The 20,395-nt window shown below is 43.9% G+C and overlaps 3 protein-coding genes across 4 annotated transcripts in view; 1 reads left to right on the forward strand and 2 right to left on the reverse strand.

Annotated features, from left to right (window-relative positions):
• Positions 1-3,931, forward strand: part of LOC311493129 (transcription termination factor 1-like) — an 8,652-nt gene extending 4,721 nt beyond the window's left edge. The window contains exons 4-11 of the mRNA XM_084551683.1: positions 1,543-1,728; positions 1,918-1,996; positions 2,100-2,224; positions 2,361-2,556; positions 2,641-2,733; positions 2,871-2,936; positions 3,019-3,104; positions 3,626-3,931. Of these exons, the coding sequence (XP_084407809.1) occupies positions 1,543-1,728; positions 1,918-1,996; positions 2,100-2,224; positions 2,361-2,556; positions 2,641-2,733; positions 2,871-2,936; positions 3,019-3,104; positions 3,626-3,783 (989 nt within the window). The 3' untranslated portion in view covers positions 3,784-3,931. The remainder of the gene's footprint in view (positions 1-1,542; positions 1,729-1,917; positions 1,997-2,099; positions 2,225-2,360; positions 2,557-2,640; positions 2,734-2,870; positions 2,937-3,018; positions 3,105-3,625) is intronic.
• A 137-nt stretch (positions 3,932-4,068) lies between these two features.
• endog (endonuclease G) lies at positions 4,069-7,430 on the reverse strand. 2 transcript variants are annotated; one of them, XM_084551685.1, is made up of 6 exons: positions 7,259-7,430; positions 5,040-5,233; positions 4,785-4,926; positions 4,599-4,708; positions 4,448-4,529; positions 4,069-4,365 (listed from the first exon to the last, which is right to left on the reverse strand). In XM_084551685.1, exons 1-6 carry the CDS (start codon positions 7,427-7,429, stop codon positions 4,168-4,170), a joined length of 897 nt encoding a protein of 298 aa, XP_084407811.1. In that variant the 5' UTR covers position 7,430; the 3' UTR covers positions 4,069-4,167. The 2 variants fall into 2 exon arrangements, with proteins under 2 accessions (XP_084407811.1, XP_084407810.1); XM_084551684.1 differs by having other exon boundaries at positions 5,040-5,268; positions 7,255-7,430.
• Positions 7,431-8,266: 836 nt separating this feature from the next.
• Positions 8,267-19,562, reverse strand: LOC311493632 (netrin-G2-like; the record flags this gene model as incomplete). The annotated part of the gene is made up of 7 exons (XM_084552363.1): positions 8,267-8,824; positions 8,908-9,075; positions 15,075-15,307; positions 15,814-16,052; positions 16,146-16,291; positions 16,624-16,882; positions 19,347-19,562. 7 exons carry the CDS (start codon positions 19,560-19,562, stop codon positions 8,670-8,672), a joined length of 1,416 nt encoding a protein of 471 aa, XP_084408489.1. The 3' UTR covers positions 8,267-8,669.
• Between the last annotated feature and the right edge of the window lie 833 nt (positions 19,563-20,395).

Raw genomic sequence — 20,395 nt, forward strand, 5'->3', positions numbered from 1 at the left:
CACCGTCGCCTTCAGGCTGCTGTGGGGGTTTCAGGCCGGGTTTTTGTAAAGCGTCTTGAGATGATTTGTATTGTTATTGATGCTATATAAATAAAATTGAATTGAATTGAATTGAATTGAATCCCCGTGGGGATATTAGGGTGTTACAGCCGCAGGAAACAACAGTGGAAGATACTGTCGTGGCAACTGAAAATCAGTCGCTTGTCTAGTGCAGATGAGAGTTGGTCAATATACCAAGTTATGACACAATATTTAGTTTCTAGAAAACCTTTATTGCTTGCAAGCAAGAGCCACTCATCAGCGACAGATGATGAGTGAAGAGAGACAGTCTCTCCTCAGCTTTTATACTATCCTAAACAATGTTCATATCTGTAGCCACATCATAAGATCACATATGACTTGACACAACTCATTGTACTAACATCTCAACATACATCTCATGACACACATAACACTTCTCCTAACGTTAACCATCACTGTGTGACATACATGGACACATGGACACAGAGGAGGTACCTCAAATACCCCTCAGGCTGAACTCCTTCATGTGACTTCCTTATGTTAATGGAGCATACAACAACATATCCATTCATTCCCTGCAACCACATGATTATCATAAGGCAGAGCTTCTGACCATACCACAAGCTTCCACCTTACATACAATCTAAGGTTGCATCCACATATGTTAGGTTTCATATATAATATTAAAATAATAAGCGACATTTAAGAATTTCCCTCACAATACAAAAAAGATACAAACAATAGAATATGGCAGACAAATATGTTATGTACATAAAATATTTACATATTGCATCAGGTTTACAGTGGCTAATCAGAAGTTGAAACAACCACCTTGTGTAGATTGAGGGTTGAGGTGGTAAGGAGGTTAAATATATATATTGACATTGATGAATATCATGAATAAAGAGGAGCTGCACCAGGTATTGCACTAGAAAGACATGAGATTATGACAGTTTGTGTATATATAGTGCTCATGAGGATCCTGAAAAGAAGCTCAGCAGCAGCAGAGCTAAGAAATGCTGATGTTAAAGAGTCTGACTGCTGAGGGGACATAGGACATCCTGAAGACCTCCTTCTATCACTGTGGGTGCAGCAGTCTTTGGCTGAAAGAGCTTCCTAAAGTCCCAACTGTCTCCTACAGCGGATGAGAGGGGCTGTTCCTGATGTTTGACAGTTTAGCCAACATCCTCCTCTCCCTCACCTGCTCCACTGAATCCAGAGGACAGCCCAAGATGGAGCTGGACCTCGTGATCAGTTTGCCTAGTCTATTCTTGTCCCTCTCAGACCACAGCGTAGAAGGTTGCCGATGCAACCACACTGTCATAAAAGGTCATGAGCAGTGTCCTACACACTCCAAAGGACCTCAGTCTCCTCTGCAGGTGGAGGCAACTGGAGGTGACTTTGTTAGTACCTGCAACAAAGAGATACTAATATTGCAAACACTGCAACAAAGAGGTACTAATACTGTAAACACTACAACAAGGAGGTACTAATACTTAGGACTCATCTGTTTCCCTGCAGGTGTGCCTCTGCGGCGGGGGCGGTGCTCTCTGCAGGAGAATCAGCAGATCATGGAAAACGTGTCAGACTTCCTGGCTCTGACCGGTATCAGCTCAGCCAGTCAGCTTCTGTTTCCTCAGAGGTTCAAAGAGCAGGAAGCGGAGATCAGGAGGCTGAAAGTACAGCATCGTTTCCTGGAACGGATCGGTATGTAATCACATGTGATGTAAGGTCAGTTAGGTCTGGAGTTAGATCCTTCGTCGGTCTGTTAGTTAGGTCTGGAGTTAGATCTGTCATTGGTCTGTTAGTTAGGTCTGGAGTTAGATCCTTCGTCGGTCTGTTAGTTAGGTCTGGAGTCTCTCATCTCTCTCTCTCTCTCTCTCTCTCTCTCTCCAGCTGAGGGGGTTCCACGGTCGTGTCATCAGGTTTACACCAGAGCCAAGAAGATGTTTGATGACACGAACCACATGGGAAGGTGAGAAGTTGAATCCTTTATGTTTCTCATATTCCGTCCGTTAGCATTCCTTCTGTTCATGTTCGTCTTTTTGTGTTCTGCCTCTTCGTGTTCTGTTTTTTAGGTTCTCTGAGGAGGAGGTGTGTTCGCTGATAAAGTTTCATGAGCTCCACGGGAACAATTGGAAGATGATCTCAGAGAACATGGGTCGCAGCATCTACTCGCTACAGAAACGCTTTGTCACCCTCGGTGAGAACTCACCTGACCTTTGACCCCAGACCCCTGACCTCTGGTTCATTTATGTATTTCTAATCAGTTCAGAGTTTCTTCTGCTTTTTGGCTGAAACTGGTTCTGGATATGACCCGGGTATGTGTTCATGTCCAGCCTCAGGTCGTGGGTCGTGGGATCCGGAAGAAGAGTCCAAGTTGAAGCAGGCTCTGAAGGCTCACTTGGAGGCGTTGGTCCAACAGAACCCTGAAGGTTCTGGTCTGAGCAGAGACCAGCTGTGCAACAACCTGCCCTGGAAGGAAATCAGTCATCAGGTCGAAACCAGGTCCTGGACCCAGTGTCGACTTAAGTGGTCAGTACCCTGCCGGTTCTGTTAGGACAGATTCAGTTCAGATGAGTGGTACCGCAGAACTTTCTGGACTTTACTGTGTTTCAGGTTCAGCCTCTTGAAATCTAAACTGTCTCCGAGTGGAAGCGTCTTCAACCGAGGAGCTGAAGGACTTCAGGCCAAAATCCTCCTTATCAACACGTAAGACATGGTGACACACCAGAACCTGAACCTGAACCTGAACCTGAACCAGAACCTGAACCTGAACACCTTCAGTCTGTTTTCATGACCCTGGTTGGTGATCAATACTAGTCTCTGATCAGGTGACTGTGTTTCAGGTTGTATCTGATGGGTGTGGACGACGCAGCAGATGTCAACTGGGACGAGGTTGCTGAGACTGTGGGGTAAGGTCAAAGGTCAAACTCTGAACATTACCACTACCTGTACTTCCTGTACTTCCTGTACTGACAGTTTGTTGTGTTCCAGTAATGTGAGTCCTGTCTACGTCCAGAAGATGTTCCGCAGACTGAAAGTTTCCAGAGTTCCCAACTGGACTTGCTTATCATACGGAGGTCAGTGACCACAGTAACCATAGTAACCAACATGTCTGTGAAGGTTCTGAGTCATCCAGGTCATGGTATATCCAATAAAGGTTCAAAAAAGGCAACTGGACTTGTAGAGTTTTTTTGAGAAGACGTTTCCTCATCCGAGTAGCTTCTTCAGTTCTAGGGGACTGGTGGGAAGTTTGAGGTTTAAATAGGAACTCCTCCTAAAAAAATGTGCTTGTTATGCTAATAACCAGAAACTGTTCTGGTTATTAGCATAACAAGCATAACATAACATAACTTGCATAACTATAATAAGCATAACTTGATTGTTAGCTGCATCAGTTTCTGGTTGTTAGCATAACAAGCAAGTTTTCTCAGGAGGAGTTCCTATTTAAACCTCAGACTTCCCACCAGTCCCCTAGAACTGAAGAAGCTACTCGGATGAAATGTCTTCTCAATAAACTCTACAAGTCCAGTTGCCTTTTTGGAACCTTTATTGGATACAGTAACCAACATTTCTTTATTTCTGTCTGTCTTCCTCTCAGAGATCATTGATGTCCTGCATCAGAAGGTCATCCCCGTCCTCCAGGACAAACTGATGAAGTGCAGCAGTAAAGAGAGGAGGCAGCAGGAGGAAGAGGAGGAGCGGTATCAGCTGTCTGACATCTTCAGCTCAGAGTTTGAGGAGGTGGACAACAGCTGACCCTCAGACAGGCAGCTGCTTTAAAGACTGAGAAATTACTGATCCCGCCCATACCTGCTGATTGTCTCCGCCCCCTACTTGAGGTGACAGACGCGTCAACAGGAAGTGGATGTTCTGGTTTTGGGTTTCTGTAAAAAGATGTTTTATGTTTTCTCTTATAATGAAAAGATTTTCTTTTGTCAAACAACCTGCCTTGGTCGGTGATCGATGTTCTTGATCCGTCCAGATGTTCTCTGGATCTTCAGTCATTGTTTCAGTGAAAGAAAAATAAGATGATGACTCAGATTAAAGTGATTCAAACTTTATTCCACTTCACTGAAGGTTTAACGATTATCTAACTAATCACACACACGGGTGGCAGCAGAGGATTGTGGGTACTGTAGTTCATCTGTCAGTGATGGCCTGCAGACTACTGGTCCTCCTCATGATGTTTGGAACAAACAGGAGCCCAGATGCTCTCTCGATGGTTTCTATGGGAACCAGGAAGCGCTCCAGAGGAACCTTCTCACTGATTGGCTCGTTTGGCAGAACGTACGAGCGAAGCTCCACCCCCTTGCCATCTTTCTGCTCCAGGATCAGCACCTAAAGCGACGCAGGACAGGTGAGGTCATCACGGGGGACAGATTTCATGGGTGACATCATCACACTGACAGGAGACACTGACCTTGAAGAAGTGGGTTGGCACGGCAACATGGGTTTTTCCTATAACCTGATATCGAACGTAAAGTTTCCCATCGCCCTCCAACCTGAAACACAAACATACCTGAAGATGGCGTCGCTGCCCCCCGACCCAGACAACAGAAGATGTAGTTTACCTGGGCAGGTAGAGTGGGCCGGTGCACACGTAGACATTGTGGTACTGTTTGGTCAGAGAGCGGCAGAGCTTCTCCAGGTTGTTCCAGGTGTTCTGGTTCAGGTCAGGGTTCTGGACACAAGGTGCAGTTAAACATGTAGGACGTCCTACTGGCTTCACCTGAGCTCCTCACCTGGACACAGTTTACCTGTGGAGCAACATTGCTCAGGTAGAAGGTGTCCTCCATGGCCTTCTGACTCCATTTGTGATTGGCTGCAGCAGCCAGGTGACCTCTGTCAAAGCCACTCCCCCTGTAATCCGCATTGGTCGCCCTGTGGAAGACGTGGACACTGCAGACGAAACAAAGGTTTTCTTTTTCATTCAGAGGGAGATGCTACCTGTTCACTTATCTACCTGTCTTCCTGTATGTTAATCTAACTGTCTTCCAGTGTATCTGTCTCACCTGTCATCCTCTTTGAAGTCACAGTACTTCCTGTTTGATGGGCCGCTCAGGGAGGCGGGGTTTAGCCTCTCTATTACCCAGGATGCAGTGCGTGTGCGTGGGTCGTAGGAGGTGACGTAGGACTCTCTGGTCTTAATGTTGGCTAATGATGGGAAGCCATACTTCATCACAGCCCCCGAAGCACCTGGACTCACCTGGACCGACTCGTCAGTGAGACGACAAAGACACACTAGTCAGTCCATTAGTCAGTACTTGTCTTCCTGTTTACTACCCTACCTGTTTACTACTCTACCTGTCTTCCTGTTTACTACTCTACCTGTTTACTACTCTACCTGTCTACCTGTTTACTACTCTACCTGTTTACCTGTTTACTACTTTACCTGTCTAACTGTTTACTACTTTACTCTACCTGTCTTCCTGTTTACTACTTTACCTGTTTACCTGTTTACTACTCTACCTGTCTACTACTCTACCTGTCTACCTGTTTACTACTCTACCTGTCTACTACTCTACCTGTCTACCTGTTTACTACTCTACCTGTCTACCTGTTTACTACTCTACCTGTTTACTACTCTACCTGTCTTCCTGTTTACTACTCTACCTGTTTACTACTCTACCTGTTTACTACTCTACCTGTCTTCCTGTTTACTACTCTACCTGTCTATCTGTTTACTACTCTACCTGTCGACCTGTTTACTACTCTACCTGTTTACTACTCTGCCTGTCTACCTGTTTACTACTTTACCTGTCTAACTGTTTACTACTCTACCTGTCTTCCTGTTTACTACTCTACCTGTCTACTACTTTACCTGTCTTCCTGTTTACTACTCTACCTGTCTTCCTGTTTACTACTCTACCTGTCTACCTGTTTACTACTCTACCTGTTTACCTGTTTACTACTCTACCTCTTTACTACTCTACCTGTCTACCTGTTTACTACTCTACCTGTCTACTACTTTACCTGTCTTCCTGTTTACTACTCTACCTGTCTTCCTGTTTACTACTCTACCTCTTTACTACTCTACCTGTCTTCCTGTTTACTACTCTACCTGTCTACCAGTTTACTACTCTACCTGTTTACCTGTTTACTACTCTACCTGTTTACTACTCTGCCTGTCTACCTGTTTGCTACTCTGCCTGTCTAACTGTTTACTACTCTACCTGTCTACCTATTTACTACTCTACCTGTCTACTACTCTACCTTTCTACCTGTCTACTACTCTACCTGTCTTCCTGTTTACCACTCTACCTGTCTTCCTGTTTACCACTCTACCTGTCTTCCTGTTTACCACTTTACCTGTCTACCTGTTTACTACTCTACCTGTCTTCCTGTTTACTACTCTACCTGTCTACCTGTTTACTACTCTACCTGTTTACTACTCTACCTGTTTACCTGTTTACTACTCTACCTGTCTTCCTGTTTACTACTCTACCTGTCTACCTGTTTACTACTTTACCTGTCTAACTGTTTACTACTTTACTCTACCTGTCTACCTGTTTACTACTCTACCTGTTTACCTGTTTACTACTCTACCTGTTTACTACTCTACCTGTCTACTACTCTACCTGTCTACCTGTTTACTACTCTACCTGTTTACTACTCTACCTGTCTACCTGTTTACTACTCTACCTGTTTACTACTCTACCTGTCTTCCTGTTTACTACTCTACCTGTTTACTACTCTACCTGTCTTCCTGTTTACTACTCTACCTGTCTACCTGTTTACTACTCTACCTGTCTACCTGTTTACTACTTTACCTGTCTAACTGTTTACTACTCTACCTGTCTACCTGTTTACTACTCTACCTGTCTTCTTCCTGTATGTTAAACTACCAGTCTACTAGTCAGTCGGGTTAGCCATTCTCTTAAGATAAATTGTCTTTACCTGAAGGCAGTTGTGTTTAGTCTCTAATGACACATGACTTTACTCTGAACAGGCCCCTCCCATTTCACTGACTCCTCCCCCCGCTCCTCCTCCTGCCTAACATACATGTGAATACGGTTTAATAATTTAAAGAGACAGCGTCCTATTGACAAGACGTGTTTGTTGATCACAGGTTACTGATCAAGAATCTCTAATGTTTGACAAGAGAAAACATTTTAACTTTTAATTGAGGAATATGAAAAAAATGTTTTAACAGAAACTTTAGGAATATAACTGAACCACACACACACACACACACACACACGCACACGCACGCACTCACTCACTCACTCACTGTCAGCTCTGAGGCCTGGACCGTCGGTACCGGGATCACCGGGACTTTACTCAGCAGACCGGACCGCTCCTCCTCCTCCTCCCGGGGTCTGTCGCTCAGCAGGCGGCTCACTGAAGCTCCGAATCCCGCTCCGATCAACAAGGTCGCTCCGGTTCGACACAGCCGCCTCATGTTGCCGGCGTCGCAGTCTGATGACGTCACCGCCGACAGCTATTCTCGATTGGTTCTGCAGTGGATCAGCTGGTTTTAGCTGATCACTTTAACCTGTTTACCTGCAGTGTTATTGATATATCAATACCAAACATGACCTCCTTTTAGCCCAGGTCTGTACTTCTCAACCTCAAACACACACTGTGTGTGTGTGTGTGTGTGTGTGTGTGTGTGTGTGTGTGTGTGTGTGTGTGTGTGTGTGTGGTGGTGGTGGTGGGGGGGTGGGGGCCTTCAGTCACTAGGTGGCAGCAGAGCTCAAACTAATCAACAGGCTGCATGTTCAGCCCAGTAGAAGAAGAACAAATTCCCCTGTAAGTGTACAAAGTTCTTTCTTTATACATGAAAGAAAAAATAATCTATATTTATGGATTTTCACAGGTTTTGGATCATGTGACAGGAACAGGTTCTCTGTTGTTTCCAGATTATTACTGATGAATTGAGTAAGTGCTGTTGGGGCGCTTTGTATCACCTTAATGTAGTTTTTTAACCAGGCAGTTTAAATTATATTTAGTATTGAACTCATCCAATTTAAGTACAGGACCTTTGTCATCCATCAAGTGCACAACTGACCAGCAACGTTTGGAACTCTGGCGAGGTACGTTCAGGTGGGAGTCCACAGGTGAATCAGGAGGTGGTTGTCAGTGAAATGGCTCTGAACAAGGTCACTAAGTTCAGAAATGTCTATGGACCAATGAGAAGAGAAAACGACTCCCACATGATGATGTCACATCCTGTTAGAGAGTAAACAACACAAACACTTCCTGGTTTCATTGAGTTTAATGTGTTGGTCAGTAGAAGGTGACCAAACCAAGGGTCAGCAGGTACAGGTGAACCCTCAGAGGAGACGAAGATGAGTTGTCAAGGCAACCACCTTTCTTCAGACAGACACTCTGCTCGCAGAATGCACCTGCACACATGACATCATCACCCTTAGCTGTGACATCTTCTAGAGACCCCGCCCAAAACACCTGAATGTGCAGGTGTGACTTTACCTGTGAAGTTATCTGGACAGACGCACCGCCGGAAGTCGACGCAGGTTCCTCCGTTCTGACAGAGCAAGCGTTCGTCATCGCACACGTTGACTGATGGAGAACAATGATTATTGATTATCAAAACCATTATTGATGGCATGAGAACATGTTCTACACTAGTGAACACACCTGAAACACACTGTCTGCTGTACTAGTATAATACTGTAGTATTACGGAGTACCTGTGCAGCTGGCCCTGCCTCTTCTCCAGGTGTATCCAGGTAGACAGGAGTCACAGCGCCTCCCTGTGGCTCCATCTTTACACTGACAGAGACCCGACTCAGAGCAGTGGGGAGACGCACTACCTTCATCATCACAATCACACTCTGAGGACACAGAGACGTCATCATCATCACTGTCTTCATCATCATCATCATCATCATCATCATCATCATCATCTTGTACTGACCAACACAGATGTTCTCGTCGTCCAGTGGCAGTGAGGCGTTTCTATAGTAACCGAGGCGACAGTACTGACAGTTCTGTCCTCGAGTGTTGTCTTTGCAGCTCACACATGTGACCACGTTGATGAAGTCGATGTAGCTGCAGCGGTTGGAGTGACCGTTACACTCACAGTCTGACAGGGACAGAAAACTTCATAATGAACACATGAAACAATGAGGACAATGAGCACGCTCGCAACCGGTCACATGATCACACAGGTCTGATTGTGTCTGGTGGTGGCAGGGTTAAGGTCTGGAGCAAGTCTACTGGAGGATGAGAACAACACCTTCAGTCTTTGTGGTTAAGTCACCGGGGAGGAGTCAGGGATGGGGCAGGAAGCTGTCTTACCCTGGAAGGTGACGTAGGCGATTTTAGACAGCTGACTGAACTTTGGTCCTCCTGGAATCAAAATCTTCTGGATAACTTCAGACATAAAATGAGTAGTCAGCACTGCTGCTTGAGGCTCATCACCTTTATCACATCTATCATATCTACATCTATCACATCTATCACCTCTACATCTATCACATCTATCACCTCTACATCTATCACATCTATCACCTCTACATCTATCACATCTATCTATCACATCTATCATATCTACATCTATCACATCTATCACCTCTACATCTATCACATCTATCACCTCTACATCTATCACATCTATCTATCACATCCATCACCTCTACATCTATCACATCTATCACCTCTACATCTATCACATCTATCACCTCTACATCTATCACATCTATCACTTCTACATATATCTACATCTATCACCTCTACATCTATCTACATATATCTTCATCTATCTACATATGTCTTCATCTATCTACATCAATCACATCTATCTCCTCTACATCTATCACATCTATCACCTCTACATCTATCACATCTATCTCCTCTACATCTATCACATCTATCACCTCTACATCTATCACATCTATCACCTCTACATCTATCTACATATATCTTCATCTATCTACATCAATCACATCTATCTCCTCTACATCTATCACATCTATCACCTCTACATATATCTACATATATCTTCATCTATCTACATCTATCACATCTATCACCTCTACATCTATCACATCTATCACCTCTACATCTATCTACATATATCTACATCTATCACATCTATCTCCTCTACATCTATCACATCTATCACCTCTACATCTATCACATCCATCACCTCTACATCTATCACATCTATCACCTCTACATCTGTCACATCCATCACCTCTACATCTATCACATCTATCACCTCTACATCTGTCACATCTATCACCTCTACATCTATCACATCTATCACCTCTGCATCTATCACATCTATCACCTCTACATCTTTCACATCTATCACCTCTACATCTATCACATCTATCACCTCTACATCTATCACATCTATCACCTCTACATCTGTCACATCTATCACCTCTACATCTATCTACATATATCTTCATCTATCTACATCTATCTACATCTATCACATCTATCACCTCTACATCTATCACATCTATCACCTCTACATCTGTCACATCTATCACCTCTACATCTATCTACATATATCTTCATCTATCTACATCAATCACATCTATCTCCTCTCAGGACTAGATTCATATCACTCATGTTCTCTCCACTACTGTGTTCTACCTTTCTTCTCCTCTTCCTTCTTCCTTCTGTCCTTTGTTTCCTTGTTGGTCTCAGCAGCTGGTTGGTTAAGTGGATAAAGGAAGATGTGAATAATTTTTAATGTTTAAATTTCCAGCTGTTTTTTCGATCCTCTCATATATTATATTATATTATATTATATTATATGACCAATCACAGCTCTCCATTTCTGTACCTGTCTCCTCCTTCTTCAATTCTCCAGAGGGTTTTCCTTCCTCCCGGGCCACTGAGGAATCTAATCCAGGATTTTCTGCCACTGGAGGAGGATCTGGTCTAGGATCTACATCAGGTCTATCACTGTCTGTCACAGAATAACCAGATCTTGGTGATTCTGGTTCGCCATTCCCTGTTTCCCGTGGTGAGACAGCAGTCTGTTCAAGATTGTTTTGTCCTGGAGCATCAGCTGATCCCTGGGAATCACTGGGAATGTTTCCAGGTTCAACAGCAGGTCCAGAATCAGGTCCGGAACCTTGTCCAGGTTCAGCTAAACTAGGATCATCTGGCAAAGGGGAGGTGAAGTCAATAGGGGTCAGATCACCAACAGGGTCAGAATCATCTGATGTAGGACCACCTTCTCCTTCGGAAGACGTAGGCAACATGGGGTCTACAGGAGCTTCTGGAGGAGGTACTTCAGGAAGCTTATCAGGAAGAGGTACATATATGGAGGTTTCTGGACTCCTAGAAGAAGGCACTTCTGGAGATACGCCTGGAGGAGTTACATCAAGAGAAGCAGCATCTGGAGAAGGAATGTCAAAGGTTGATACATCTGGAGGAGGTTCGTCTGGAGGAAGTACATCAGGAGAAGGTAAATCAGGAAGTGGTTCTTTAGGAAGTACTTCTGGTGGTGGAATGTCAAAGAACAATGCATCGGGAGGAGCTTCATCAGGTGAAAGAATATCAGGAGTAGGTGTATCTGGAGGTGGACCATAGAGAGGAGGTATATCAGGGGAAGGTACAACAGGAGGGGTTTCATCAGGAGGAGGTATGTCCAGAGATGGTACTTCCTGTGGCACTTCAGGAAAAAGTCCATCTGGAGGTGGCTCTTCAGAGGATGGAGGAACAGAAGGGGCTTCATCTGGAGGAGGTACATCAGGGAGAAGTAGATCAGGACGAGATATTTCTGGAGTAGGCGTATTAAAAGGTACATCTTCTGGAACGTCTGGAAGAATAGAATTTGTGTCCGCTTCTGTTGTAGGCGGAGCATCTCCAGCCTGCCTGGTTTGCGTGGACCCAGTGAGCGGAGCATCTCCAGCCTGACTGGTTTTAGAGGACCCAGTAGGCGGAGCATCTCCAGCCTGACTGGTTTGGGTGGACCTGGTGGGCTGAGCATCTCCAAATGGTGGGCTTATATCTTGGATGGTGGATGTAGGCAGGATTGATGGTGCTGCACCAGCAGAAGGTGGAGCGGTACTGGTTGGCAGGTTGGTATTACCTGGCTCAGAGAAGTCAAAGTCAGAGGGCGGAGTCACTGGGTCAGAAATAGACACCTCAGAGTCAGAACTTTGGCCTGGGGCAGTGGGGCTAGTACTGGTGGGACTGGAGTTAATAATAGTGGTACTGGGAGGAGTGGATAGAGTGTCTACAGTCTCCATAGCTGGACAGTTAGATGGAGCTGTATCTGCCGTACTGCGCAGAAACCCATCAGAACTTGTTTTAACAGTAGTACCTACAGAAACCACGTCAGATGTTGTGGTGGGGTCAATGTCAGCATCACTAGTACCAGTGGAATACTGTGTAGAACCACTGTTAGTCATGGATGCACTGGTAGCTGAACCAGAGTCAAACAAAGTGGTACTATTAGTAGTAGAAATAATACTCCATGTGTCTGTGGTAGTATCTGAAACTGTAAGAGCACTTCCTGTTCTTGAATCAGTATTCGATGTGTACATAAACATAGTCATAGTACTGCCTGTAGAAGACATGGTGGAGCTAAAGGCAGCATTAGTGTCAGTCTGGGTACTGTCACTTAAAGTAGTAGTAGTTGTATCAGTTACAGTAGAGTCAGATAGAGTAGAAGTATCAGATACAGTAGAAGTGTCAGATACAGTAGAAGTGTAGGATGCGGTAAAGTCAGATAGAGTAGAGTCAGATACAGTAGAAGCGTCAGATACAGTAGAAGTGTAGGATGCAGTAAAGTCAGATAGAGTAGAGTCAGATACAGTAAAGTCAGATACAGTAGAAATGTCAGATAGAGTAGAAGTGTCAGGTAGAGTAGAAGTGTCTGAAACAGTAGAGTCAGATAGAGTAGAGTCAGATACAGTAGAAGTGTTAGATACAGTAGAAGTATCAGTTACAGTAAAGTCAGATACAGTAGAAGTGTAGGATGCAGTAAAGTCAGATAGAGTAGAGTCAGATATAGTAAAGTCAGATTGAGTAGAAGTGTCAGACACAGTAGAGTCAGATAGAGTAGAGTCAGATACAGTAGAAATGTCAGACACAGTAGAGTCAGATAGAGAAGATTCAGATACAGTAGAAATGTCAGATAGAGTAGAAGTGTAGGATGCAGTAAAGTCAGATAGAGTAGAAGTGTCAGAAACAGTGGAGTCAGATAGAGTAGAGTCAGATACAGTAGAAATGTCAGATAGCGTAGAGTCAGATATAGTTGAAATGTCAGAGACAGTAGAGTCAGAAACAGTAGAAGTGTCAGACACAGTAGAGTCAAATAGAGTAGAAGTGTCAGTGACTCCATCTGATGAGGCAGAGGGTTTATCAGATGATGTTGAGTCAGAGTCACCAGCCGCTGTCAGAGAAGAAGAGTTATGTCTCTTTAGTCAATCTGTTCTCTACAGACCACATCTGAACTCTGCAGAACAGCAACTAAGAGCTTCCCCTAACTAATTATTGAAATATTAATGAAACAAATTATTTTCCAGATGAGAGACATCTTTAATGTGTAAACCAAGGCAGGCTGACAGTAGACTCCAGTAACATAAACACTCGTCAATATAATCAAAATAATCTTTAAATATTTAAGATAGAGTTTTGCTCCAACAACTCATCAAACTGTTTCAGGTGAGGTTCAGTAATTCCTGTTCAACAGGTGACAACTGCTCCTTCTTGGTCACCTGATCACTACAGTGACTCCTCATTGGCCCAGACCAGCCAGCCCCCTGGTCTCATGAGGAAACAATCACCAACACAAGATGTATTAATAGGCGCGTTCGACTTCATGCAGATCTGTGCAGATCTGACTTGACGTGATGCATGCTGGGTCGAACAAGTTCATTTTAACCAATCATATTCGAGGTCTATGAGCAGAACAACCCAGCATGCATCACGTCAAGTCAGATCTGCACAGATCTGCATGAAGTCGAACGCGCCTAATAAATCAGTTAGGAGTCACAGAAGCCCCAGCAGCCAATCACATTAAACCTTCTGATGAGGAAACGCCCAGTTTGTGTTCTGCAGAGACCTCTACTGGATGTTATCGTTTAACAGCAGACAAATCCTCCTTCGACTCCAGACTCCAACTTTTAGCAGTGTCCAGACTTTGTGTCCATGTTTGTTCACATATTTCAGGATTCAGCTGCTGTCAAGTCTTTTTTTTTGTACATGACAATGACCTATGATCTATTGAGTTATTTGTTCTATTGACTGTTATCATTTTCTGTCACTGTTGCATTTTGTAGGAGTCTCTGGTTCTCATGTTAGAAAATATCTACATGACTTTTAAATAAATTATTCAAAGAATGAATCACTTCCTGAAACTCTAAATATAAGATATGTGTCTGTGTGTATTAAGAACATAACCATCTATTGGTGTTACCCTTGTTCTAAAAGACATTAGCATTCAGGCTTTCCTAGCACAATTAGCTCTGATCCAACAGGGTTATGTGACCATGTGACCAATCAGAGCACAAATGATGTCATAGAACCAATCAGCTGAAGCCTGACACTAATCTGAGAAGGAAATAATCACTGGATCAGTTGTTTCAGAACTAAAGTTAACTATAATTATTTATGTAAAAAAAAATTAATTTATTTATTAGATTCATAAAACATGTGAATGTTTGAACATCAGTTGTGAAATGATATCCCACCATGCAACACTGACAGACAGTTAAACAGACAGGTGAACAGACAGGTGAATAGACAGGTAAAGAAATAGGTAAACAGGTGAAAAGTACTTACTGGCTGCAATTTCTGCTGCTTCACCTGAGAAACACACATGAACCGAACCAGATTAATTTTCTAAGTGTTAGCAGTGTGTGTACAGGTACATACAGGTGTTAGCAGTGTCCATATAGGGGCATACATGTCTTAGCAGTGTCTATGCAGGTGTTAGCAGTGTCTATACAGGTACGTACAGGTGTTGGCAGTGTGTATACAGGTACGTACAGGTGTTAGCAGTGTGTATACAGGTACATACAGGTGTTAGCAGTGTGTATACAGGTACATACAGGTGTTGGCAGTGTGTATTCAGGTACATACAGGTGTTAGCAGTGTGTATACAGGTACGTACAGGTGTTGGCAGCGTGTATACAGGTACGTACAGGTGTTGGCAGTGTGTATACAGGTACGTACAGGTGTTGGCAGTGCCTTTTGGCATAGGCAGGTATGATCCCGGTCTCCATGATTTGAATCCCCGGCTGCAGCGCTCACAGTCCGGTCCAGTCGTGTTGTGGTCACATTCACACTGTAGCGTTGCATCACGTAACACACACTGAGATGCATGAAGGTTACATTTACACCTGAGGATGACCCAGGTACACACTCAGTCAGAGAGAGACGAACCAAACATTACTGCTGATTTTCTAGTGTTTTAAAGTCAACCCTGTTGTGAACTACAGCTCTACAACATCTTGCTTCTTCTTAAACCTTCATCCCGATACTAAAGCTGATTCTAAATGTCTTCTAATGTCCACTGTCCACCGTGCTGTCCTAAACCTTACAGACTGTCTTTAGTTCAACTACACCTGTTTCTGAACCAGGCACATATTCAGCTAGTGGTTACTTGTGTATCTGGGTACTTCTGACTAGATGATGCCTGGGGACATATTTAAAGTAGAGTTTGTTTAGTGGCTGTAGTTAGTTGTGGGCAGATTTGTTGAGCATGATGTTATTTGTGTGTAACCTGGTAGGGGTGATGTTGTTGGTAGGATCAACAGTTTGTCTCTGGACGTGTTTGTGGATGTAGTTAGTGGTTGTGTAGTCGTAGTTAGATGTCAGCAGGTGTAGCTCATTGTTGCTGGGTTACCTGGCAGGCACGTCAATGTTGGAAATAGCATAGAAGTATTTGAGCAGGTTGTCTCTCTGGACGTAGGTTCCTCCCAGCGCTGGGCGGAGGAGTCTCAGTCGGAGGTTGGTGAAGGTGAAGAAGTCTCTGAGACCCTTCATGGTCTCCATCCGGGTATATAGAGCGTCCATGTTGATCAGCTTTGGACCAGCAAATACTCCGAACCGAGCACGCACCTCAAACACCACAAACTTCTCCTCCTGTAGGCCAAGAGGAGTTTAACGGAAACAACTGGTGAATAATCATTAGTGCTGTCTGTTTCCCAGAACAACCAGTACCAGTAGTTCTTTTACCTTGGCTCCAACCCAGCGGGAGTACTGCTCAGTGCAGATCACCCGGGTTAAGTTACTTGGTGCTAAATCAGAGACTTGCTTAGACGGCATGCCGAAGGCCTCAAGACAGTCATCAGCGTAGTACTGGTAGGGCTGCCACGTCACACCTTAAACACAAACTCCATTATTCTACTGTTGGACGGTGAGAACACGGCATCCAGAGGTAAAATCTATATGCTCTGACAAGTCAGTTTGCCAGGAATTAACTGACCACTACTCGTAACTTGAGTCTCAGAAGACTAAAGTTCTGACTGATGACGCATCAGAGCTCTGAGAGTCAGGTGATCTAGCTTCAACAGGACATGACATCATTATGAAGCAAATGTGGTCTGAACACTGAAATATGAAGTTCCATCAAAGCGTGTTCTGTCAGAACTAGAACCGGCCCAGCATTATTATCAGAACATTTGATTGCCTCCGCCCCCTCCACCCTCATCACCTTTGTCCATGGATTTCTCCAGCACCATGCTGGTTGGTCGACCGTACTCAAAGGTGACGACGATGTCATCTACCACCTCCAGACTCTTGTTCCAGGACAGAGTGATGTTGGCCAGCAGAGGCTCAGGAAACCTGGACCATGTCACCGTCTGCCAGTAGGTGATGAGCCCCCCCCTCTCCCTGTCTCCCATCAGCTGAGGAGGGTGAGACAGGTCAGGGCTGGACGCATCACACTCATCACTGCACAGGTATGGGTTCTCCTGTCAACATAGGTTAACACAATGTGATTTGAGATTTAACCTCAGACTGTGTTCAAACACAATCAGATTCTGAAATTAGACCAAAGCAAAGACACAACAGAGACACGTGAAAACATCTGAATAAAGTCTCATATCTGAGGGTTATGAACATGGGAAGGATGTTGAGTAATAAATGACCTCAGTCTACAGGGACTCATCAGAGGAGCATTTGGTTTGTTCCAGGTTCATCACAGCTGCACTTTAATCAGGATGATTGTGACCAACACAAACTATTTACAACTGGGATTAATTAGTATGAACTTGTTGTGTCTGACTGATGATCCTGTGATTTACCTGCACTTTATTTTAATCTAGAGATGTTTTGATGAATCACGTCACAGAAACGCCTCTGTTGGCTGTTTGACTGCTTTTGTTAATTTTGTTTGGTTTTACCTTTAATTTACTGCAGTTGTTAATCCGCATCTCTGCCCCTTTACCAGAGTCCCACTAAAAGGCATGTGACAGATTAACACTGACGTTAATCTGAGTTTATCCTTTAACTTCAGCTGCTGCCAACTGTCACACTGTAGATCCTCTACAACTGGACCAGAGTTAACCAGCACTAACCAACACTAACTAAATGCACAATGGCATGCCTTCATCCCTGAATATTCCCTGGACTTTCAATCCCAGCTTCATCTGATCCAATCCAACTTTATTTCTAAAGCACTTTAAAAACCACCAACGTTCTGTATAGAAGAAATAAATAAAAGACGCAAATAAATAAATAAAACAACTCAGTTCATTAATGATCCTAACACACATGAAATATATTAATTATACACAGTAAATATAATTACAGCTGTCTTTGTGACATGTTTATCCATCGGTTCATCAGAGGAGATGACTCACTCAGATCTATTTCATATATTAATCAGACATATTGAACTGAATCTGTCTCTAAAGTGTTTATTTGCTCCTTAACTCTGAGAGTTGATGGAGTTCCAGCTTTATTTTTTGTGGGAAATCAAATAAATTATTAACAGTTAACTTTTAATACATTATGTCTTTTACATTTATCAATAATTCATTTCCCTGAAGGAACAATTAGAAGCAGTACCCTGTGTGAGTTCAGTGTCACATGATGACTCGTGGGAGATCACCACCCCGCCACTATGTTTTATAAATTCTGACATTTATATATAATAATAATATATGTACGTATATATTAGTATTCAGACATTAACTGGAGGGGGGTGGTGGCAGGGGGGCTGGAGCCTATCCCAGCTGTCATTGGTCTAGAGGGGGGGTCCACCCTGGACAGGTCTCCAGTCTATCACAGGGCTAACACAGAGAGACACTCACACCTACGGCCAATTTAGAATCACCAAGTCAAACATGTTAAATGTGTTAAATGTGTTAAACAAGTTCTCTTCACTCTGGTGACCCACACAGGGATCCTCTGTATCTTCTTCCTTCACAACGACTACCTTACGTCCTTCATGACACCCATAAACCTCTTTGGTCCTCCTCTGGACGTCCTGTCTAGCAGCTCTAACTTCAGCATCTTTCGACCAGTATATTTACTATCCCTCCTCTGAACATGTCCACATCTCTCTAACTTTATCTCCAAAACGTCTCACATGAGCTGTCGCTCCAATTAAGATTAAGATTAAGAAAACCTTTATATGTCCTGCAATGGGGAAACTGCAGTTTACAACAGCAAACATATCAAGAGTAAAAAATGTAGGGTGTAAAAGATAAATAATAAAATAAAATGGTACTGGCTTATATACAAAAAGTACAATGGACTATGGAGAGTTTTGAATTGCACAGATGGACCAGGTGTAACTGGGTTATGAAGTCGTATACAGTAGATAGTAAATAGAGTTGAACCTTGAGGTCTAATAGTATTTCACATATTAAGAGTGTTGGTTGGAGTCTAACAGCAGCAGGAAGGAGGAAAGACCTTCTGAATCTTTCCTTCACACAGCGAGGGTGAAGCAGTCAGGTCACCATGCAGGAGGTGGGACTCATTGTCCAGCATGGAGGACACTTTAGCCAGGACTCTCCTGTCACCCACCTCCCTCCTGAGTCCAGAGAGCAGCCCAGGACAGAGCTGGACTTCCTGATGACCTGGTCCAGCTTCTTCCTCTCTCTCTGTGTGATGCTACTGTTTCAGCAGACCACTATAGAGTCCTAGAAGGTCTTCAGGAGTGCCCCGTTCACGCCAAAAGACCTCAGTCTCCTCAGAAGCTCTGTCCCTTCTAAAGTACTCATTCCTGATCCTATCCACCCTGGTGGCACCAAGAGAAAACCAAAACATCTTCGTCGTCCTGTCTGTTCCTTTCTCCACCTACTCCATCCTGCCTGCACACTCCCACTTACACAGCGTGTTTATCATTAAACATGTGTTAAATATGTTAAAAAGTGTATTAAGCTGTGTTTGAGTGTGTACAGGTGTGTACAGGTGTGTCAGTCTGACCAGAGTGCAGAATCTCTCAGGTGGGTTTCCACAGGTGATGCCGGTGGGGTCGACTCTGATCTGCATCACCTCCTTCATGTTGATTGGTGGAGGCTGACAGGCGTAGAACTCCCACCCTGGCCCCGCCTCCGAGCCGCGCAGAGAACGACAAACTTCAAACTGACTCCAACACGACGGCGGCAGGAGGAGCAAGAGGAGGAGACGGGGGAGGGACATGGTGGACGGTCAGGCAGACAGGAAGTTCATCAGGCGACCCTCGGAGTCAACGTCCACATTTTTTGGAAAAGGTCCAGCTTCAGGTTACCAAGGTAACCAGCTACTGTGTCGTTACCATGGTGACCATATGAAGCTTCGACTTACAATCATCAGTTATCGGTCGGAGCCCCGCCCACCTGCACCAAAAACAGATGAACAGCAGAATGTTGTTGAGGCTAAAGGGAAATAAAGTCAGCGTCTCCTCTTCGTCTCCTCTTCCTCTTCATCGCCGTCTTGTTTGTTTGTTTTAGTCTGAAGTGATTAAAGTGAAACTCTGGGACTTTGTCTTTATTAAAACACGTCTCCAGTCCTGATGGAACATTGTCCACTATATTAGGAACACGTCTCAGTATAATATAACATTAAAGAGGTTTCTGTCAAAAACAGAAGAATTTAAATCTGATATGTATCGTTAGATCACAGTTGTCTTCATCACGAGTCTCCAGAAGACGACAGAGACAGACAGAGACAGAGACAGAGACATATAGAGACGGACAGAGACAGACAGAGACAGACAGAGACAGAGACATATAGAGGCGGACAGAAACAGACAGAGACAGAGACAGAAACATACAGAGACAGAGACAGACACTTAAATTAGTCCTCTATCTCACCTGTCTGTCTCTCTGTCTTCAGGTTGATTCTTGACTAAAAACACGATAAAACTTTCATCTTCTTTCTCTTTCTTTTCTTGTTCGTCTCTCTCTCTCCTTGTCTCTCCTTGTCTCTCCTTGTCTCTCCTTCTCTGTCTCTTCCCTTTAATCCGTCTTTTCTTCAGCTCTCCTCCTTCTGTT

Source organism: Chelon labrosus (genome assembly GCF_963514085.1).
Source record: "Chelon labrosus genome assembly, chromosome: 9".
Lineage (NCBI taxonomy): Eukaryota > Metazoa > Chordata > Actinopteri > Mugiliformes > Mugilidae > Chelon > Chelon labrosus.